At 56.6% G+C, this 23,023-nt stretch overlaps 1 protein-coding gene across 3 annotated transcripts; it reads right to left on the bottom strand.

Moving 5' to 3' along the window:
• Positions 1-549: 549 nt before the first annotated feature.
• On the bottom strand, positions 550-22,539 carry WNT11 (Wnt family member 11). Of its 3 annotated transcripts, none has more exons than XM_065945079.1 (6): positions 21,950-22,539; positions 18,023-18,205; positions 10,359-10,594; positions 8,507-8,784; positions 5,325-5,617; positions 550-1,365 (listed from the first exon to the last, which is right to left on the bottom strand). In XM_065945079.1, the coding sequence occupies exons 2-6, from the start codon at positions 18,103-18,105 to the stop codon at positions 1,191-1,193; spliced, it is 1,065 nt and encodes a 354-aa protein (XP_065801151.1). In that variant the 5' UTR covers positions 18,106-18,205; positions 21,950-22,539; the 3' UTR covers positions 550-1,190. The 3 variants fall into 3 exon arrangements, with proteins under 3 accessions (XP_065801151.1, XP_065801153.1, XP_065801152.1); XM_065945081.1 differs by lacking the exon at positions 21,950-22,539 and adding an exon at positions 21,110-21,154; XM_065945080.1 differs by lacking the exon at positions 21,950-22,539 and adding an exon at positions 20,124-20,820.
• Between the last annotated feature and the right edge of the window lie 484 nt (positions 22,540-23,023).

Genomic DNA, 23,023 nt, shown 5'->3' with positions numbered 1-23,023 from the left:
AAATCTTGATGGCTCCACCTTCAAACCAGAACAAGGCTCCAATCACGGCCACTGCAGCCATGCCCACTGGTCCAGGCATGAAGCTGGGGGCCTTTCCCAATCACCACCTTTACCACCAGCTTTACAGATGGGAAAACTGAGGCTAAGGAGAGAAAAGCCTTCCCCATGGTCACACAGAAACCCTCCCAGGGCTAGTTGGAGCCTGGGTCTGCCACCATCTCCCTGAGGTCTGTGTTCCCAGTGCCTGGATAGGGTTTCTCTTGAAGTCACTTAGCAGGTCTGAGCCCACTGCCAGGCTATGTGCACCCGCATGTGTGTCCCTGAGGAACAAAGAGTCCGCCAGCTGGGTTTGGGTTTCAAGACGTCTGTCGTCGCCCTTGACCTGGAGATCCTGCAAGGAGATTGGGGCCAGAAACGGATGGGGGGGCCATGGGCGGGAAACATCAATAAGACGCCACCTTGCCTAGAAACTGGAGAGATCACTCCACCAGCCCCGGGATCCTCTGAGTTCACTTGAGGAGGCCAGACTGCAGGGGAGGGCTGGGGTTCTCAGCATTTATTTCAAACAGCTGTTTAAAGAGCGTGTTTAAAATATAGATCATCATATATATATATTTATATATATAAAATATATAAAGAGCAATTGAAGCCAGCCACCCCGAAGAAAAAGCTATGTTTTATAAATATTTCTGTAGCTCCCACATCCCAGAGGAAGAAAAACAAAACAACAAGAAAACATTTACAACCCAAGCTAGTGGTTCCTTGTGGTGGGCCCAGTAGGCTCAAACCCTGGGGTGGGTCGGGGGTCTCGAGGGCTATGCCTACAGAACATTCTGGTGAGGACAGGCTCACCTCCCACTTCCCAGGAAGCTGGTGTCTCTGGCTACGAAAGATTGAGTCCATACCAGTCTTGCCAAACCCACACCCCTGGCTCCTTAGACTCGCCGGGAAGGCAGCAAGTGGGCACTCCGGAGCCTCGGGCTGCCAGGTTATTTTTAATCTTGTCGGTCTCCTTTGATGTCCTGGCTTTCCTTCCCTGATGGCCCAGCCTTCTGTTCCTGGCGGCTTCCAAGTGGAGGCAAAGCACGAGCCTCCTTCCACACTCGGCATCTGGAATTCAGAAGCCAAAGCCCACGGGGTGTCTCCGGCCCCCGGCTGGGCTCCGAGGGGCCCCGGGGAGCTGTGTGGCCTCACTTGCAGACGTAGCGCTCCACGGTGCGCTCACACCTGCGGCAGGTGACGTAGCAGCACCAATGGTATTTGCAGTGGCAGCGCTCGACCACGCGGTCTGTGTAGGGGTTGTAGCCGCGTCCGCAGCACATGAGGTCGCAGCTGTCGCTGCCGTGTGATGTCTTGTTGCACTGCCTGCAGGGGGGTGGGGAGGTCAGAGAGCACCCCCATCACTCACCAACCCCCCCCACTCCCAGCCAGGCAGCCCCCGTCTCCTCCCACCACGGCTGCTGCCTCAGTCCCCCTTGGATAGTGTCTCGGTCTTTGGAGAATTTAAAGTCTTTTTCCCAGGGGTCCTTCTCACTTTTCCCTATATTTCTAATAGATGTTTATTAAAATGAGGGGGTGTTCTGTTTCCTTTGTCTCTTTTCCTATACTTTCTACTTCTAAATACTTGAAAATGTCTCAAACCACTAGTTAATAATCCTATCTTCATATTTAATCCTTAATTATATTCTAACAAATACAAAAATCGTCTTCACTTTTAGAATCTCAGGATAAATTCAGAAACAAATGGCATCGGACGTGAGGCACAGGGAGCACCTGGCGCTCTCTTCTTGGAGACAAGAGGGTCCGTCAATCATTTGCCCCCTCTGAATCAGGTGCTTCCCTCCAGAATTTTATCTTATTGGAGGCAGGCAGGGTCTTTGGGCTAGTGAAATTGCTATGCTCACTTTACTTTACAGGTGGAAACAGGCTCAGCAAAGGGCAGAGGGCTGCTCAAAGTCTCACGAGGGTTTGCGGATAAGCAGGGCTCAAGCGTAGGGATCCTTTGAAACCAAGTCCAGTGCTTATTCATTCTCCCCACCCTAAGGGGCAGAGAATCCATGGGCTGGAAGTGATTCACGAAGAAACGAATCACTCATGTGGGCAAAGAAGACACTGAAGGTCCCTATAAACCCCAAATATCCTTGCCATCAGTTCTTCTGTCCTGCCATCGGTTCTTCTGTCTAGTGAGGAAACGTCTGCGCAGGTCTGCATTTTCATCTAGCTGGGCTTGCGCTTTGCTGGGGTGTTGTCATGGGAAGCAGCTGGGTGCCCACAGCCACGTGGATCAAGGAATCCCAGAGTCTCCCAGGTGAGTAAGCCCTAGGGATGACCAAATCCAACCCTCATCTCTCCTGATGGGGAAACTGAGACACAGAATGGACAGAGGACTTGCCCAGCATCACACAGGGTGAGCACCAGGTCTGTGAGAGTTCAGGAAGGCTTCCTGGAAGGAGAGGGGCCATCCAGGCCACTCCATGAAAGATGAGTAGGAGACAGAAGGGAGGGCATAGGGTGGTGAGGGTAAGGAGAACAAACACCCGACCTAATGTAAGGGGGGGTGGGTGACAGATGGATGAAGCAGCAAGGCTGGAGGCAGGAAGGCCAAGGAGGAGCCTGGACAGCGGCTAAGTAAAAGAAGCTGAGGCCTGAGCTGGAAAGGAGCCATGGAGAGGAAAGGAGAGATCGCCTGGAGGGGGAGTTAGGAACAGACTGCATGTGGGGCTGTATGCATTTCCAGGCAGGAGGGAGGAGACAGGAAGCAACAGCAGAACAACATATGCCCAGAGCCAGCAGACCTGGGTTCAAACCCAAGCTCTTCTGCTCACTGGCTATGTGACTTCAGGCAAGTCACTTAACCTTTCTGAGCTTTTTTTTAGTCATTCAACACCATTAGTCCCTCTCAGCCTTATTCTGAAGGTCTCTAGACCAAGAAAGGGTGCTGGAAAGGGTTTCATTTTATTTCTGGGTCCCTGACATGCAATTTTTGAAATCTGGCCTCCAGCTTCAGACCCAGACAAGAACTATAATGGTGCCCGTGAGGGGGATCTGGGGAGGCTGGGGCCTGGGGATACAGCAGGTTTCAGAGACTGGAATAGGGACTGCTAAGGGGCCCTCAGTTCACCAGGCTGGATTTGAGGAGGGCATCTTGCCCCGCTAGGGGACCCAGCTAACGTGTACCACCTATGCACCCACCTTTTACAGTTAACAAAGCTCATTTCCATCCAACGCCCTGTACCCCTAAATCCCCAACCTAGTAAAGTTCATGTTTCCCCTCCTCCAGGAAGCCTTCCTTGCTGTCCAGGCTGAGTCAGGGCCCCTCCGGGATCCCCGTTTTTTTCCCTCTGTCAGAGTCTGAGCACTTGATGTCCCTCCCCACTCCTGGTGCCAGCCAGAGCCTCATTTAATGGATGTAAAAAGTGTCTGTGGTTGTGCGCCACTGAGATGTTGGGGGCAGTTTGTTACTGCAGAAAAAGCTGGCCTATACAGCTGTCTAACAAGGCCCATCCTCGGAAGAATGGCTGAGGGCTGAGCGTGGCAGGAAACCAGGGGGTGGGGGGATGGCATTCTGAGAAAGCAAGGGTAGATGCTGGTGCTGTGGGAGGGGGCCTCCTCATCAACAGTTTGGGGGCAAGTCCTTGGGGCAGAGTCGCGACTGCTCGGAAGGAAGAGGCCCGGCAGCCTCAGGGACGGGGTGGGGGGAGCCGTCATTCACAAACCCTTCCCAGGGCACTGATCATGCCGAGCATGGAGGGGCTGTGTGATTCGAATCACACCAACCCTCCAGGTGTGTGGCACTGTCCCCAAGGCACAGAAGACGACCCTGAGCTTCAGGGAAGGGAAGGGATTTGTTCAAGGTCCCCTCCTCTAGAAAGCTGTGGCATCAGGGTGGGAACTGTCCTTCCTGAGACACACACAGGCACAGCCGCCCCAGGGCTCCAGGGAGAACCCCTCTTTGCTCTGGGGTCCTCACTGGGCTTCCCCAGGTCCTGTGAGTTCTAGAATCCTCCCCCCACCCCATCCTCATCACACCCACCCTGGGTCCTCAGCCTAGACTCTCGCTCCTTCCTGTCTCTCTGGCCTGACCTGGTTCCATCTTCACTCTGCCTGACCTCCTCAATCTGGCCTCCAGATGGGCGCCTGGGCCTCCTCTTACAGCCTGCTGCCCTGGCCCGTGAGGAGGGAGCCCCCCAAAGCAGCCCCCCTTTCCTAGAGACAGGAACGTGGGCTGAGGAGGAAGCAAAAGCTGGCCAGGCACCAACTATGTGCCAGACACGTTCTCAGACACCCTCACTCTGGTTCAATATTCTTTTAACCCCGAAGAACACTCGTCTTGTGGAATGCTATTAGGGGCTCCTTAATAAAAGAGTTCCACAGCCAAACACCTCTGGGAAACAGAGGCTTAGACAGATCCTTTACTGCAGGATTCCTCAGAGCCTTTAATATGTTCTCGTGCCTTGCAAAGAGAATTTCCCAGTGTATTTGATTGCACAACTATTTCTTTATAGCATTTCAGGAATGGATTCCTCCTGAGCCATCTCGGGAAAGAACTGCTCCCCTGAATCTTCATCAGCCCCTCCTGGCACCCAGGAGGTCTGTGGTCCCTACTGGCTCCCTCCCTTTCTCCCGTCCTGATCAGCTTTAGCCTCTAGGATAGGCCGTGCTATAGGGATCCCAGGCCTGGCTCTGAAACGGGAGGGTGGCGGGGAGGCAGGGGGCGGCTAGGAGACAGAGCTAGGGTCTGGGGGGGTGGATGTAGGTGGGGATGTGGGAGCACCCTTTCCGCAAAATGCAGGCTGGCCTCACTCTCCTGTTGCCCCTTTGGAGTGAGCCTGCCCTGGTCCTGCCTCCACGCTGTGCAGACTTTGGGTGTGGCCACGGGGGCTGCCTGCTGCCTCCCCCACCCCATGCTTCAGTTCATTTGTCCAACCAGCAGGTTGTGTGACATGATCCTTCCCGTATTCATTTGACAGACATCTACTGAGGACCTATTTTATGTCAGGCAACCTCTTTCCTAGCCCTTGTCTGCCGCAGTCATTGACTCTTCCCATCTGTCTCCCTCACTAGGGGGCAGGTCAGGTAAGGACCTCTCATGAGCCTCCGTTCCCAAGGAGCCCCTGCCTTGGTGAGGAGCACAACAGCCTCTCCCAGGAGCTCTGCCGAGAACCCTGGGATCCCACACCTCCACTCAGCATTCAACCAGACAGGGACTCCATTCCCCAAATGCCAGCTGAAGCCCAACTGACTGTGTGTGCCTGGGCCTGAGCTGGGAAGGGGCATGCCCCACATGGCTGGCCTTTCCTGCCACGGTGGCGACAGGCCCTTACCTGTCCTGTGTCCCGTGCGAGCCCACCTTCTCATTCTTCATGCAGAAGTCGGGGGAGCTCTGCAGATAGACGAGCTCCGAGTCCTTCACAGGCCGGATGTCCAGGTCCTTGGGCACCAAGTGCTTGCGGGTACCCATGGGTCGGTGCACCACCTTGGTGGCCGACAGGTAGCGGGTCTTGAGGTCAGCAGCCACATCCCGAAGCTCCTGCAGCCCCTTCCAGCAGGTGCGGATGGAGCAGGAGCCAGATACCCCATGGCACTTACACTTCATTTCCAGAGAGGCGCGCAGAGCCTGCGGACAGGGGGAGGGCGTTGGGCTGGGTGGTGGGGCTCCTTCCCTTGCCTGCCCTGGGCCCTGGCCCCACCCCTCCGCCTGCCAGTGTTCTCAGGGAGTCACTGCCTGCTCCAGGCCTCAAGGGACAAGGGACAGGGCGTTTTGCTCTCAAGCTGCAGGGTAGATCCTTAGCTTCTCCTCCAACCCTGGAGGGCAGCTGGGAGGGGCAGGAAGAGAGTGGCTTTCGCAGGGGTAACGATGCCATTCATACACCTACTGTACCTACTGCCCTCACACTTCAAATGGTTTCATCATCACAGAATTCGTTCATGGGTGATATCATTAATTTCCCCATTTAAAAAAGAGAAAATGAAGGCTCAGAGAGGCTGAGTCTCCTGCCCAAAGCTACACAGTTAGGAGATCTTGGGCTGGGATTTGAACCCAGTTCTGAAGGCAATTCCGAAAGCCATGGCTTTTCACATGCTCTGCTTTTTCTCTCTCACAAAATGCTTGCTGAAAAAAAGTGAGCAGGAGAAGAAAAGGAAGGGAGGGAGAGGAGGAGAAGAAGCAAGAGGTGGGTGCTAGGGGCTGGCCGTCCCCGAGACTGCCTGTTGCCGCATCATCACTCAGCACCTGTCTTCATGTGTGCTGAGCAGGTGTGTAATTGCTGCCTTATAGAGTCGTTGAAAGGATTCAACAAGATGACATATATGAAAGCGTTTTGTGAACTACTAAAGTTAAATCAATATTTGGTTTTGAAAAATCAGTCTAAGTAAGAATTATAGTGGGCAGGGTTGGACTCGGGGACTGGGGAGACTCTAGCCGGGGCTTTGGAGATGACTCTGTGCGACTGACTTCCGCAGGCCTCAGTTTCTCCCTGTGTACCTGAGGGGTGTGACCGAGACGCCTTCTGCAGGTCTTCCAGTTCTGCAGTCTAAGCCCCACCCCCTTGCACATAGGACTGGGACCCCTCTGCCCTCCCGCCTGCCCTGTGGGCGCCACTGCAAGGGTTAGGGGGTCTCCCAGGCCTGTCTGTGCATCAAAAATACAGGGAAACTGAGGCACACAGAGGGAGCCTTGCTCCAAATCCCATGGGGAGTTAGTGAGGAAGCTGGTCAAGGTCCCAGGGTTCCCTACCCCTCACAGTGCCGGAAAGTGGGGAGTGAGGGAGTCCACTTGGGTCTAGAGGCTGGAACTGTCTCAGCAAAGCCTGTGGAGAGCACACAATGAAATGAACCTGACTGCAGGGCACGCTCGGCTTCCCAAGGGCACGAGGCACTTTCGAGTCATCCAGGAAAGTAAACCACACTCAGCTCCTCAGCTCAGAGGGCAGGAAGGGCCCGGCTTCCCAAGGCCTCCGTGCTAGGGCGAGGCATGTTGTCATTGACCCTCCCGGGCCCCTGTGAATGGTCCCACGGAGGCCAGCTCCAGGGCATCAGGGCCCGGGACAGGCCTGAGGTGCCCGCAAAGCTGAGAACCCTGAGTGGACTGCACTGCGGGATGGGATGGCTGCCAGTGTTGTGTGAGCATGGAAGCATGAGGCTGGGGCCTGGCTGTGGGCAGGAGTGGGGCTGGGTTCTTGGGCGGGAGGATGGTGAAGGGCTCCCAGTGGGTTTCCAAGGGTTGTGGGGAGCAAGCCCGCAGGGTTCGGAGGCAGAAGTTCTTGGTCCCTAGCCAGACTCTGCTACAGACCACAGGGTGACTTGACCTGTTTCCCCAACTGTCCAAAGACCACCTGGACGTCCTAGAATCCTTACACAAGGGAGGTCAGAGAGACAGGAAGGTGAGGACGTGGAAACCTCTAGACTTGGAATCCCATAGACCTGGCCTCCATCGCACTGTGTGTCCTTGGCCAAGCCACCTAAGCTCCTTCTGCCTCACTTGGGGCCTCTGCACAATGGGCCTAAGGGGGCTGCAGGGAGGAGGTCATGAGATTCATCCACACCTGATACTCTGCCCCTCCGGGATCAGCGCCCCATCTGCAAGGAGGGATAACAGTACTTCTTCACAGTGTGGTTTCATGGACCATGGGAGAGAAAGCTAATCAAACACCCACCACAGTGTCTGGCACACAGATGAGTATAAAGTTTGTTTAAAAAGTCCGTTCATTCACTTATGCATTCACTCCAACCTTCTCTACAATGAGGTGAGGAATTAAAGCAACACTGATAATGAAATACATGGAGGGGAAATCATGTTCTGGAGGCTAGGGTGGGTTTTTGAGCTGGGAGAGAGATCCCATTAGATCCAAGGAGATGGCCCTTAGCTCTCTATGGCCCATGGCTCTCTCATGCTTCCTCTCACGCCCAGCCTTGGCCCCGAGCTCCGGAGGAGGAGTCTGAGGAAATGTGACAATGAGGACTAGAGAGCACCCAAGCACCCCATTTTTTTTTTTTTTTTTTTTTTTTAGTTCTACCACTTTATTGCTACCAACCCATCTCCCTCCACCTTCGTGCACACATGCTCAGTCATGTAATCCCATGGACTTCAGCCCGCCAGGCTCCTCTGTCCATGGACTTTTCCAGGCAAGAATACTGGAGTGGGTTGCCATTCCCTTCTCCACTGCCCACCCCATTTTATAGATGGGAACAACTGAGGGCAGAGAGGAGGTGACTCGCCCAGTGTCACACAGTGAGTTTAGAGCTCCTGACTCCCAGCTTAGCGCTCCTTCTGCTCCACCAACATTCTCCAACCCAAACCCCAGTGGACCCCCTGGAGGAGAAGAAGCCAGGCAAGCCCCAAGCCGCTAGAGAGGGACGAGTCAGGGGAGGCCAGGAGCACATCAGTGTGGGCGCATCAGGGCCCGTCCCCCCACCACCCCCTCCACTGGGGCCCACCGGGTGCCCCTTTCCGGGCCAACTGGCATAAGCACAACCATCTGGGGGGGGTGGGTGGGGGGGTGGTTACCTGTCTCCCCACTTCACTGTTGTGTAGACGCATCAGTTTATTGGCTTGGGATCCTGTTTTTTTCACCTTCATAGGAGCATCGGAAAACTTGGCCCCCATGAGGAGCCCGTAGCTGAGGTTGTCCGCACATCCTCCCCAGCGGTTCCCGGGCCCGGGTGGCTCACCTGGGACGGGGCCGCAGGAGCAGCCGGGCAGGTCGCCGGAGGTGCAGGCCCGGGCGATGGCGTGGCTGATGGCGGCCGCCGACAGCGCATACACGAAGGCTGACTCCCGGGTCCCTGTGGGGAGGAGCGGGGTCAACCCGGGCGAGCGACCCAAGCATAGGACCGTGCCCAGGGCTGAAGTCCCCACCTGCCTCTGGGGCCAGATGGAGACAGTGGTGGCGAGTGGACGCAGCAGATGGAGGGTGGCGCTAGGATCATTCATCTCTCACCCCCCCACTCTCCCCCAAATGGACTAGCTGACGGGCACACTCACTTGTGAAGCCCAAAAAGCCAGCAACCCCACAGGCACACCCTTACACGCTCAGCACACTGCACTTTCACACTGCACGCCCCACACCCAGCGTTAGGGACTGCTTTCAGGCACTGAGGGCCCTGTCTCTGAGCTCCTCAAAGACAGGTGAGCAAACAGCCTGCTGCAGCATGAAAGGTGTCCCCTAAAAAGATACGGTCAAGTCCTGACCCCTGGTACCTGTGAACGTGACCTTAGTTAGAAATGGGGTCTTTGCAGGTGTAACTGAGCTGAGGTCATTAGACGGATCAGAGTGGGCCCGGATACAACAACTGGGGTCCTTGGAGGAAGAGGGAATCTTGGACTCAGAGACATATAGGGCAGGGGCCATGTGACTGAAACAGAGACGGAAGAGATGCAGCTAGAAGCCAAGGAACACACAGACCGTGGCAGTCCCCAGAAGTGAAGACGAGGCAGGGATGAGTCTTCCCCCTTGTGCCTTCACAGGAAGCCCTGCGGACACCCCGACTCTGACTTCTGACTTCCAGCCTCCGGATGGAGATGATTCTCCCCTTGTGAGAAGCCCCGCAGAGCGTGGGGCTTTGTTACAGCAGCCTTAACAACTAAGATGGAGTCCAACGTGCCTTGGCTGTGGGGTCCCGGCCTCAGGTCCAAGCAAGTTACTGCCCTTCTCAAGCCTTGGTGTCCTTAACCGTAGAGTGGTAACGATATACCTACCTCACAGGCCTCTCTGGAGTTGAGATAATTCAGGAGGAAGGGAGGCTATGTTTGTAAAGTGCTGCACACACATGACCTGTCACTGTGCAGGGGATAGGACTGATCCCCTGCCTTTCAAAAGCCTCCTTACGATACACAGGAACCCCCACCCCAATCCACCCCAGAAGCCCCCTCCTCCAGCAAGACTTCTCCACAGATGCTCCTTAGTCCCTGTATCACTCTGGGCCTCTCACAGCACTTTGAGTCAGGTTGGTCTAGAATTACCATGTGGCACACCTGTCTGCCCTGAGGGTGGGCTCAGTCGCACTCTCGTTATAGACTCCCCACCCCGCCCACCGGCCTCCCTGCATCATTCATTCCTTTGTCCAGGTATGAGGGGTATGCATGTATTTGTACAGTCATCCAGGCTCCCCCGCACTCCCTGTATGTTCATCCATTCATCAATTCACGCCCAAACACCCATGGCCATGATTAATTCATCCACCCACCCATCCGTGGATCCATCCATCATCCAGTTATTCACTCATCCACCCATCACGCTTCCATCCATCCATCCATGAACACAGCCACCTATCTAAACACACATATATTTATGCCTGAATTCATCCACCTCTACCCGCACGCATTCCGCAGGCCCTAGCAGGCCCCGCCGGCCCCCTACCTCTCTCCAGGTCGAGCAGATAGTTGGGGGCGAGCTCGATGGAGGAGCAGTTCCAGCGCATGTCGGCGAAGGCCCGGCGGCAGGCCTTCATGACCTCGCGGGCAGCGTGCACGATGGTGTGCATGAGCTCCAGGTTGCTGCGGCACAGCTGTACCTGCGCCGACACCAGGCCCTCCAGCTGCTTGCAGTGCTGCGTCTGGTTCAGCGCCAGGGCCGCCGGGGTCTTGGACAGGGCCCTGCACACGGCCAGAAAGCAGCACCAGTGAAAAGGAAGTCAGGGCCGAGAGGGACCCTGCTGCCTCCACCCACCGTATGGCCCCAGCCTCTTCTCAGTGGGTCTGCGGCCTTTACTGGAAGGAGCTGGGAAAGCCGGAGGCCAAGCAGTGCCGTCCCCAGCAGGGTAATGGCTCTCCCTCCCGCCCCTGTGTGGCCTTGGGCACGTCCCTGTCCTTTTCTGGGCCTGAGGCGCTCATTCATAACATAGGATTATGACCCTCCCCCCACCCTACCTAGGCTTTATTATAATTAGAGTAATAGTTTTCTAGTTCACGACGCACTCACATCCATTGCCTTATTTAGTCCTCACATAGCTGTGGATTATTATTTTTTATGCAACATTCATTCACTCAATACTGAGCCAGACACTATGCTAGATGCTAGATTATAGTCATCAGCATAATATATATTATTAATTGAGCACTTACTAGATTTGGCTTCATTAATTATTAAATCCATATATTAGACTGTAAAAATCCCACATACATGCAAGGGATTTATGAAAAGATTAAAGCCACTCAATTTTGTGATAAATAGGATTTAGCCCTTAACTTGGACTTCCCTGGTGGCTCAGATAGTAAAGAATTCACCTGCAATGCAGGAGACCTGGGTTCAGTCCCTGGGTTGGGAAGATCCCCTGGAGAAGGGCATAGCAACCCACTCCAGTATTCTTGCGTGGAGAATCCCCATGGACAGAGGAGCCTGGCGGGCTACAGTCCATGGGGTCGCAAAGAGTTGGACACAACTGAGTGACTAAGCACACAGCCATTAACTTGTTGTGTGACTTTAGATAAATCACTGTCCTCTCTGGGTATTAGTGTCTGTACCTGTAAACTGTATTCCCCAGAGCAGGCTCCAGTGAGACACTCTGAAAAAGCGGATCCATGGTCAAGCACATTTTGGGGATGCGATATACTATATCCCCTCTTGAAGAATAATAATGCATATTTCCATTTTAAAGGCCCTAAGTTCCGCAGCAAAGCAACAGGCTTGGTTTGTAACTTTCAAGTCTGCTGAGCACAAAACCCTTTATTTGAAGAGTCTTAACCTCATCCATGCTTTGGGAATGCTGACCAAGAGGGTTCCCTATGAACCCTGATGATGCTATAGGACCTCTGAGCTTCCCAGATCCCAGCTCTGAGCACTGAAATTCTAAGACTTTAGGACCAGGGGACCATCCTGGATTCAACTTCTTCCCTGGCCTTCTCTCAGGAGCAGATTACATCAGGCTGCACCTCCTCTAAGTGGAGGCTAGAGGGACCCCACAGTCTTAAAGAGTTCCACACAGACCTGGTCCCTACCCTAGGGCCAGCTGGTCCTCAGAAATCCAGCAGAGACCCTGGAGGGACACGGGGAAAGCAGGGGCCAGCCTTCAGGCCTGCGTGCTGTGTGTCCCACTTGCTGGGACCACAGCAGACCTCATCCAGGGTCGGGGCTGAGACCTGGCAAGGCCTGGATTCCTGAGCCCCTGGGCTGAGATCCCAAGGGAGGCAGCCCAGTGCCAAAGAGCAGCACAGGCCTACCTAGGCAGACTCTTGGCCCTGTCACCCCCGCCTCCGTCACCCGCACTCCCCCATGACCTTGAGCAAGGCAAGTAACCTCTCCCCTCCCAGTACTGTCTGGGGGATTAACTCTGGCGTGTCACACGCTCTGTCCAGGGCTGACACACCATGGCCAGTGCCCTGTGATGAAATCTACGATTACTGCATTGGCGGCCTCTTCCCACCTTAGCCTCCTGCACCTACTTAGTCAAGGTCAAGGGCACCCTTCTGACTTCACGGCCACTCAGGTGGCAAGCCTGCCGCCACCCCAGTGCTCTCCAGCCTCTTGTCCTCTTTCCCCCACATATTGAAATATCCACCATACCAGACTCCTAGTTTCTCTGACACGGACTACCCTGACACCACGCCTGTGCCCAGACTTCTCCTGGGGCCAGGAATGCCCTTCCCCTGTTCCTGTGCCTAAATGAAAAAATGAACTTGATCTGCTTGTGGGAGAAATACTTACTAAGCACAACTCTTCCCAGATCCATTTGGTAGTGAAGGATATAGATCCTTTCCTCAAGGAGCCCCTCAACAGACAGCTGCACAGACCTGTCACCAGTTATAAGGCAACCTAGGTATTCCAGCTCATGGACTGGCCCAGGGGAGAGCTCAGGGTTTGGGCAACAGCTGCGTGACCTGGGTAGGTTACTCAACCTCTCTGGGCCTCATGGTCTTCATCTGTTACAAGGAAATGATAAATTCTACTTCTAAGGATTATGGTTAAGATTTAAATGTGATAATGGCTGGAAAGCATTTGGAGTATTCATAAATGGAATTCCTCACTTGTTGCCACCTGAATCTTGGACCAGAGGGAGTCAGAAGACCCGTGTTGGGACTCAAGCTCTGGCCTCTACGTCCTGAGCAATCTTGGGTAAGTTGCTGCCACTGTCTGAGCATCAACCACAAAATGGGGATTCCTGGAGGCCTTGCAGGGGCCAAGTGAAATGATATGTGCTTATAGGTACTAGTAGGTTAGTTGGCTTCCTCCTGCCTCTCTCTGCCATGCTCCTACAACTCCAAAATTCAGAAATCTTCCCAGAGGCCTGGGAAGCAGAGCCAGGGCAAGTGAGCACGGCCTGGGGGCCACACTGGGGTGGCACAACCCAGCCTGTCTGAGATTGACTGTGGGTGACTTGGGCTTCTCCCTCACTGCCATCCCTGGCCCATCCCTCCCCCTCCTTGCTAGGTATGAGCCGAGAAACCTGGTGTATCTGGGGCAGACCTCAGGCCTGATTGCTTGATCCTGCCAATGCCAGGATACCTGGGGAACCTGCTGCCTGAATTCCTGCAGCCCGTAATGGGTGAGGGGTGACCACACAGGGGCAGATATAACCCACCACCCCACCCTGTTTCTTGGTTGGTAAAACCTCTCTGTCTCCACCCAGCAAACACTGTCCATGCACATGGACCCACTGTCCCAGATGGACACAGCAGTTCCCAGTTTACAGAGCCTTTCATTTCATCCCATTCTCACAATGTCTGGAGGGGCCTGGGAGAATATTACCCACTTTAAACAGAGGAGGACACTGAGGCGGTCCAATGTCTGGGTGCTTGGCCTCCTCCAGATGCCACCTTTCTGGGTCCCCTCCCTACTGGGCTGGGGTCTGTCCACATTCAGCCTGCCCTGAGCCCACTCTGCCCATCACCCTTGCCCAGTTTCCATCCTTCCCCTCTGAGCCAGTTTTCTGTTTCACAACAGGAACGATTACAGGAGATACATGAGAAAACACCCAGCACGGTACTGGGCATACAGCAGGCACGCATGCAGGGTGGCTGTCTTCCAGGTCCTTTCCCTGGGCTCTTGCTCAGAAACTAGATAACATAAGCTCAGACTTTTCCTGGGGAGCTCAGTTCAGGTAACTCCTGAGTACCGGGCACTGCGGCTCCCAGGAGGGGGCTGGACCAGCCACTCTAGGTCAGTCTGTCCATCTCTGAAGTCATCAAGCATCCACCTCCCCAGCTGGTGGTGAGAGAGGTTCTATGAGGGGAATCTGTGGACAAATGGGAACCACCCTGGAGGTGCTGGGTGGGCACGGGGCTGCGGAGAACGCAGTCGGGACAGAGCGGCCAGCTGCAGCATGCTGGGAGAGGCCGGCTCACGGGAGCGTGCAGACCGGGAGATCAGGAGGCGGGAGGCAGCGGATTCCACTCCAGAGGAGGGCGATGCGGTCATCTGGTAATTAGTGGTAATGACCGTTTCTAACTAAGGCCCCCTTGGGGAGGTAATCAAGGATTAGGGTAGGAGGCGGGGGAGTTACCCGTCTGGACATCTTGTCCGGCTTGCCTCACTGCAGCAGACCCCTAATTGAAAACATTTTGGTTTATCTGGGGGCGGGTGCATGGGGGAGAAGGTGGAAGAGAGGACAGGAGGGAACAGAGAGTTCACAGGCGAGGCCTATGCCAAGGGGGCCGTGGGGATGGCTGAGGTCTCTCTCATCAGGAGTTGGGGCTCTCCTGGGAATGGTGGGGTGGTGGTGAGGGGCACAGAGACCTCGGTTTCAGCTCCAGCTCAGCTGCTCATCTAACATTCAACTTTGGACAAGTCACCGACCCTCTTCGAGGCTCAGTGTCCCCCCCTCCATTGTGCAAGTAGGGACACTGAGGCCCAGAGAAGGGTAGGGCTTGCCCAGACCTGTACACAAGCAGCCAATCAGAGAATGAGAAGCAGAACCAGGCTAGAACTCCTAGATCACAGGCTAGGGCTCTTTCACTCCATTGTACAGATGAGGAAACTGAGGCTCAGAAAGGCTCAAGTGACTGATTTGCCTGAGGTCCGGCTCACAGCTAGTGAACTGTCAGAGCTCAGGCTGGGACTCGGGTCTCCTGACTCAGGTCTGGTGCTTCTCCCAGCCTTTCTGCGGCAGCTGTGTCCCTCCGAGTCTCTTCGGACTCTTCCTCGAGAGGCCTGATCCAGAGTGAGCAGCAGGCTCACTGGGGCTACTCCACCCACCCTGGGGCTGCCTCCAGAGGCTCCGAGAAGGCTGGAACCATCCTCTCTGCCCCCGAGACAGCCAGAGAAGGTTCTCCCCACACTCTCTGGTCTGAATCTCCCACCATTTGGCTTGGGTGGGAGGTGAGGTAGGGGAGGGATTCCCCCAGGTGTTTCTACCCCCTCTTCCTTACCCCCACTCCGCAGGAAGTTCAGGCTGAGTCCCAGGTCCCCATAGGTGGGCAGTCTGGGTCATTCAGCCACGTCTACCTTCAGTTCCCATGTCAAACTCCCCTCTCCTCTTCAGCTTACTTTCCAAAGCCCAAGGCAGCAGGGTCCGCTGGCACAGCCTCAGGACCCCCAGCTTTTCATTCCCACTGTACACTTCTCTATTCCTAACTTTCCTGTGGCTCCCGAAGACCAAGAGGAAACAGAGCCAGGCAGCTTAAGTCCAAATTCTGCCTCTGCGGCCTACTAGCTGTGACACCCTGTTCATTAAAGACCCACTGAGCCTCTACTTCCTCTTCTGTTTAATGAGGGAGATGGTGGAACCCACTTCACATGGTGGTTGGGAGACAGATGAAACAACATACACCAAGAATTTAGAATAGTGCATGGCATATTCCAAGGCCATATATATATATATATATATGACCTTGCTATATGGTCTGCAAGGCCATACACACACACACACACACACACACACACAACAGAGTTATTCTTAAACTCCACTCTTTCTCCTGCTTCCTCCTGTATCTTCAGCTCCAGCAATTTAACCACTATCAAAGAGGTTTGGCTTCATGGAGCCTGTCTGCCTGGCTTCTGATCCCACATCCACCATTAATTAACTAGCTGTGTGACCTTAGACCAGTTACTTAACCTCTCTGTACCTTAGTTTCCTCATTTGTAAAATGGTAGCGATAAGAATGTCACCTACTTCACAAGAGTATTATCAAAGTTAAATGTCTAAAGCTCTGGGGATTTACTAGTAAGCTCCTGTAATTCCTGGTTTCTCTGTTTCCCCCCCACACACAGTCCTGTCCCTGCAATTCCTTCTGCCTAGGATGCCTGCTTTGCATTCCATCCATGGCCATTGAAATCCTATCTATCCTTTGAAGCCTGGCTCAAAGTCACCTCCCTTACGTGGGACTAACCACTCCTCCTCTGGGCTCCCATGCCCCCTCTCCTAGGACACAGCCCAAAGTCCACTTTGTATCATTATATGTCTATTTCCCTCAAGAGACTGGAAGTGCTTTTAAGGCAGACACTGAGGTATACTCATTTTTTTTTGTGGCAGCCTAGGCTATGCAGTGGCAATAGCATGGATGTTGGGCTTAACTAGCCATCTACTGCAGACCCTACCAAGCCACATGCCAGCTTGGGGGCCCGAGCAAGTCACACATTTCTTGGAGGGAATGACAGCAATGTCCCCCACAACATGCTAGTGGTAAGCCCAGTTCTTGGCCTCTGATGCTCCTTGTGCTCTTTAACAATGCCTTTCCTTCTCTGGACCTCAGTTTCCTTATCTATACAATGTTAGTGGTAGGCAAGAAGGGCTTGGGCTCCCTGATCAGAGGTTCTCACCAACTGGGGCGGTGCCAGGTACCAGCAGGAGGAGGAAAGTGGCTGATTTCTACAAAACTAATCAGGAACAGCTGAGAAAAACCGATGTTTCCCACCTCCCCCCCGCCACAAACACACACACCCCACCCTAGGCTGGGAAGCCGCTGAGCCCAGGCTTCTCCTTGCAAACAAGAAATGCAAAAAGATGGGGTTCCCCTCTCCAGAGGAAAATTAATCAATAACTCAGCCCCAGACGAGGCAGGGCCGGTGACCTCAAGACTGTTTGCTGGTGGCCCAGCCGCTATCGCCCTGTCTTCCAGCTAATCCACGAACCTTCCTCACAGTCCCTCCCCAACCTCCATAACCTGTCCCCTGTCTGTCTTATCTGCATGGCTCCCCGCCCCCGACCTGGAACTCAACCACGCAGGGAGTTCCTCCACCCAAAGGGCCCTTCTCTCACTGCCCCGACCCGCCAAACTTCGAGAGATTCCTCAGGTCCCTCCTAGGAGCACCACCCTGGAAAAATCTACCTAGGGTCCCAATACGTGCCCCGCACCGGCTGCTCTCCTCTCGTCTGAGTCCCAACAACACTGCACTGGTCTCTCCTGGAGCACTTGCGAGTTATTTACAGCCTGGGCTTATCTCTTCCAGACCAGAGGGCAGCTTCTCCAGGAAGCCGCTGGGTTTTACTCCTCTCTGCCTGCCCTCACTGCTCACAGTCCTGCCCAGAGTAGGCACTCCCTGCGGCTGGATGGAAGGGAGTCTCTCTCCCACCTACCCTTCCATTAATAATTTCTATCTAAAGGACTGTCTTCTCACATGTGCAGAGCATCTGACAGTTAAGGAGGTTCTTTCATGAGCCCCTTCTCATCTGACCTGAGTGAGGCAGAGGCTCTTCCCCTCCTTTGACAGAGGACACCGAGGCTCCCAGAAGCTGAGAGAGACTTCCCCAAGGTCCAGGCAGGTGGGGCAGTCTGGACTGTTTGAGGACCTCCAGCTAGGGTCAGGAGACTGACAAGGAACGTAATACCCAGCAAGGCCTGTGTGCAAAGCACAGACCCTTAAGACTGAGCCCCTCGACCACGCTCTTTCCATCTGTCCTGGTGGAGGTCTTGCGTAACTCTCAGCGCCACAGGACAGAGCAATTCCGTCGCCTTCCACGCCCTGTCTCGCTCCTCCCGCAGGTAAGGACAATATTTTACAGAGGAGGAAAAGGAGGCTTAAGAAGGGTGACTCGCCCACAGCCCCCAGGCTACTTCTGCTCCCCGGTCTTGAGTAAGCTGGCCCGATCCAAGGGACCCCTTAACCCGCCCTCGGGGGCCCATCTGCGTAGACGCGGATCCCTCACTTACAGCCACTTGATGCCATAGCACACGCCAGTCTGGAGCGCCAGGGCGAAGAGCAGCGCCTGGCAGACCTGCGGCCGCGCCTTCATCCTCGCGCGGCGGGCGCGCAGGGGGGTCTCACCCTGGGGAAGCCGCGCCGAAGTCCAGCCGCGCTCCCGGCCGCCGTCGCTCGTCCTGCGCGCAGGCCGCCTGCAGTCGGGGAGAGCGGAGGCTGCGGGTTAAGGCGGCGCGTGGGGCGGGGGCCACGGGCGTGGGGGGTGGGGGCGTCTTATTCAAATTACAAAGGAGGGGTTGGGGCCCGGGGAGGCCGGGCGCGCGGCGGGCGTCGCCTCCAGCCCAACACAGCCCCGGACGCTGCCGGCGTCTGGCTCAAATTAGGTGCCGCGGGAGCGCGGCCGAGGGCGTGTCCACCTAGAGCCGCCCGCGGCGAGAACAGAAAGGGGCCACAGGATCAAAGACTCAGGAGAGACCAGGCGGAGAGACAGCGAGAGGGAGAGAGAACCTCAGAGAGCGAGGCTGAGAGAAATTGAGCAGAAGGACAGGCACACAGCCCTAGAGAGCGACGGAAGGTGTCGAGGGCAGAGGCTGCAGGCGGGCAATGGGAAGAGCAGATACCGCGCCCAGGATCTGGGTTCTCATCGCCGCAGTATTAAGTTATTGCCGGTTTGGGCATTCTCCTTCCCCGCCCGGGCTCGGTTTACCCCCTCTGTAACCTGGGACCACAGTTGAGTGGTCACGGTGTTCAAACTGTGATTATGACACAATTCACCTTTTAAAAAGAACATCAACCTAACGCGATCGATTTTTGTTTCCTCCCAGCAACCCTGGGAGATGGTACTATCACTGCCCCCATCTCACAGATGAGAAAACTGAGGCCTGGAGATGTGAAATGGGATTGTTCAGCCAACGAGCGGCAGTCTACTCTCACGTCTACCCAGTGTCGGGTGAGATCATGGACCGTGAGAACACAAGGAAATGGGGGCTTGCTCTGGGGCATCAGTTTCTCAGGCTGTGACGGGGAGGATGAGGAAGGGGATGGCAAATGTCTTTGTGCAGTGAGGGCTACTCAGAGTCCTGAGTTTCCTAGTTCCTCTAGCGGTGACCTCTTGGAGGATCGGATGGTGCCCAGGCCGGATCCGTGGCGGGCGGCCTGGCCTTGCCTAAGTCGGGAAGCTCACGGGGCCGGCGGGATGCCGCCTCTGGCCGCCAGGCGGCGTCCTGGGGCCGCGGAGTACCCGTACCCCTCCCGCAGGCCGCCGAGTCGCTTTCTCCGCGTTTTCTGTATTTCTTCTTCCCCCCTCCTTCTTCATTCTCACCTCATTAACTCCCTTCCCAGCTTCTCCCAAATTTACCAACACCTGGCGTTAGTCCGGAGACAAACACAGTCCCAGCCCCTCCTCCCTGGGGAGGAGCAGACAAAGGGATTTCTTCCTAAAGCGTTTGGGGAGTTGGAAAGAGAAGGCGCCTTAGTGGGGGGCGCTTGACCCAAAAGGAGGTGTTCTCATCTGACTGTCTGACCTTGGACCTTCCACCAGCCCAGCCTCAGCTTCCCAGTCTATAAAAACAAGGGCCTGGACTTCACGCGTCTCCTGAGGTCTTTCCAGTCTCCGGTAATCTGCAGGTATTTCGAGCCACCTCTCCCTAAGTTCCCAGTGTTACATCTACCTGTGTAGTGTGTGCATGCACGTGTGCGCCTTAAGAGCACACGCACACATTTTAAATCCCACTGTTTTCTGGGACGTTGCGGCATGACCCAGGGCAAGGCAGGGAGAAACTTCTCAATTACATTTTTTTTTTCTCCTCCAAAGAGCTCTCCCAAGCCAGTGGTGCTCGCTCTAAGGCACTGGGGGCGGGGAAGCAGGAGTGGTGCTTCAGCTGGGGTCTTCAGTCTAACTGAGCCCCCTCTTCCCACACGCTCCTGAGAACGAGAAAAATATCGGCTGGATATGCCGGGAGGGGGCGGGGTGGGGGGAAGAGAGATAAAAAACTCTGCTCACTGTTCCTCCTCGCCCCCCCGCCCAAAGTGTGGGCTGCCCCCTAAGGCGCCCAGCATTCCAGGGTAGGGAAAAGAAGGGCCGCACGCGGAGAGAGGAGAGCGCGGACTCACCGCAAGGGATCCGTGTCCAGCCCAACGCGCGCAGAGAGAGAAGGGGGCCGCGCGGGTGCGCACCGGGATCCAGGCCTCCAAGCTATCCCTGGCTGTTTCGGAGCGGCCCCGGTGGTCCCGGGCTTCTCCCTTCGCTGCCCTGGCACGTCGCTGGGGAAGGCGGCTCCCGGTCTGGGCCTCTGGGTCCTGGCAGATTATTCCTGTCCACTGTCAGAGTGTCTAGGACAGCCGCGAGGGCCGCTGGGTCACCCTCAGCCTGCGCCTGGAGGGTCAGGGAGCACGCTCCTCCCGGAGCCCCCGGCCCGCCAGGGGGCGCTAAACCGGGGTTCGAGGTGGGCTAGGCAGCAGCCTCCCGTGCCCTGGGACCTTGGGCAAGTCCCCTTCTCTTCCTGGGCCCCTGTCTCCCGCTCCGGGGATGGGGTGAAGAGTAAGCTAAGTGCCCTCTCAGATCTGGTCGTTCTATAAGACCCTCCACTTGCCGCGGTCCGCCCCGGACTGCCCGACCTCTTGCTTTAGGCCGGGCTCGGAACCTCCCTTGGGGTCAGGCGTGTAGTGGACCCGCATCAAAGCACAGTGTCCCTGGAGAGATAAGCGGTCCCTTCCTCCTCCCGCTGGGGAGAAGGCTCAAGCTTCCCGGCTTGCAGCGGGCGACAGCTGAAACCTCCCGGGCTGTGCACACCGTGGACACCGCAAGCGCAGTAGCCGCAGGCCCGCTCCAACAGGTGGTTATAAGGCTTGTGCTCTGGAAGGCCCTGAAAACCCCGCTGCCTGCGAGGCTGCCCCTCTGAGGCAGAGTCGACGGGCGCACACCAAACACCCCCTTCCCGCGTGAGCCCGCGCCGGGCGGGGAACCCGCACCCGGCGTTCGCGCTGAGTGTCCACTCCGCGCGGACGGTTGCCTCGGGCCCGGCCCGAAGCCCGGGGGTGCGCTGCTCACTGAGCCGACCCAGAGAACCGGTGACGCCGAGCGACTGCTTCAAGGTTACCTGCGAGGCCCTCAACACGGCTTTGACTCTGGCCGCGAGTCTTCCTAGATGTGGCTGCTGGGCTGCAGTCGATGCGCCGGGTGGCCCGCGAAACGGGTTAGTTTGGAATTGGGAAGGGTGGGCTGGGGGAACTCGGGGTTCCTCCCACTACCCCCCTTTAAGCCAGACCTCGAGCGCCTAAGAACCGTGAGGGTCTTGGAGGTACCTAAGCTCGGGGAGGTGGGAGGTGTGGGGCCCGTGCGAGCTCAGCCAGATGTTCGCGGCTGCTCCAGAGGTGCCTCGGGGCCGGGACTGGACTTTCTTCCTCCCTACCTCCCCCAGCCTGGAGCTCAGGTCTGTAAACAAACTCTCGATTCTCCCCCTTCCCCCCACCCCCAGCCTGCCGCTTCTGGAAGCAGGTCTCAAAGCAAGGCGTCCGCCCCCGCCCCCCAATTTAGCAGGAGCTGCAGTCGTTCGCTGCCTTTTGCCACCTTCTCCCGCCCCACCACACACACCCTCTGCTGCTGGATCCAAGTCCCCCACCCCCGGGATGGCTCGGGCATGACCTCATCCGTGGGCTGACTCGGAGGGAGGGGGTCGAATGGGGGGGAACCGGGACTGGAAGGCTCGAGGCGGGCCGCGGGGTCTGTACAGCCTGCCTCTACCTCTCATCCGCGCCCCCAGGCCTCAGCGGTTGCTCTCAGCGAAGGGACTGCCTGGGAGAGCCGCGGAACAGAGTTAACGGAGGAGGACTGGTTTTGCTTGCCCGGCAGCGGGTGCCCAACGGGGTCCCCCACCTCCGCCCCCCACTCTGGCAGGTCCGGGCTGAGAGCCCGCCCTCTGCCCGCGGCCACGGCTCACCTCCTGGGGCGCTCGCCTGGCCGGGCGGGCCGGGGAGCTGCGAGCGCGGCCCCTGGAGGACCCAAGAGCTCTCCGGGCTGGGCAGGCGGCGAGGGCGTCCTCTTCGCGAGCTGCCTGGAAAGGACACCCGTGATCCTGGCGAGCCGCGGCCGGCCGGGGTCCCGCGGGGACTGGAGGGCGCTCGGCTCCCGGGGCCTGCGGTCGCTGACTCGCCCGAGCTCCGCTCCTCACCCGGCACGGTCTCCCCGCGCTGGCAGCCCGAACTGCTTTATAAGGAGCCGGCAGCTGCTTTGATCCGCCCACGTCAGCGCGCAGAAACCCCACCGGGTGGCTCGGGCCGCGCGCGCGGGGGGCGGGGGCGGGGTCCCCGCGGATGCCACGGACCCGCGGCGCCAGCGGCACGAGAGGACGTCGCACCCTGTTGAGCTACAAAGAAGAGACTTGCTAATTATAACTCTAGCTGGTACTGAGCGTGCTGGTACTGTACTGAGCGTGCGGGCTGTGAGCCTACTGCGTGCCCGGGGCGCTTGGGGCCCAGGTAGGGCTGATTTCTAAACCTGACGGCAAGCCCCGTTTGGATCCTCCACCCTGTCTGGCTGGGCAGAAGAGGAAGCCACGGCTCAGAGGGAAGTCAGACTTAGGTCTGAGTGCCGAGCCCGGGCGTCACTAGGAGTTGGTGTTGAAGCTCCATTACTATAAGCGTCGTGGGTCAGGAGAGCTGCCGTGGCATCCCAGGACCACCTTCTCCAGCTCACCTCTCCAGACCTCCTCTGTTCCAATTTTGGGAATTCTCAGGAAAGAAAAGAGGTGCGAGGGCTGTGTGCTGCATGCGAGGCGGCTGTAAACCTTAGGCAACAGGAAGGCAGATGTCCCATCTTTGGAATGAGTGTTGGGGAGTCTGCCTGGTCCTGGAGAGACCACCAGCCAAGGACTGGGTTTCAGAAGCTAAAGCAGACCATGGTGCTTCTTGTGCACTGTAGACCTAACCTGGGGCTGGAACTGGGGCTATGTTTCTGGGGCGACTTCCCTGGGACTGGTTGAGTACCCATGCCTTCCACCCCTACCTTGGCCCTT

Source organism: Muntiacus reevesi, chromosome 9, assembly GCF_963930625.1.
Source record: "Muntiacus reevesi chromosome 9, mMunRee1.1, whole genome shotgun sequence".
Taxonomy (NCBI): Eukaryota; Metazoa; Chordata; class Mammalia; order Artiodactyla; family Cervidae; genus Muntiacus; species Muntiacus reevesi.
This window is presented reverse-complemented; position numbering and strand designations above follow the sequence as displayed.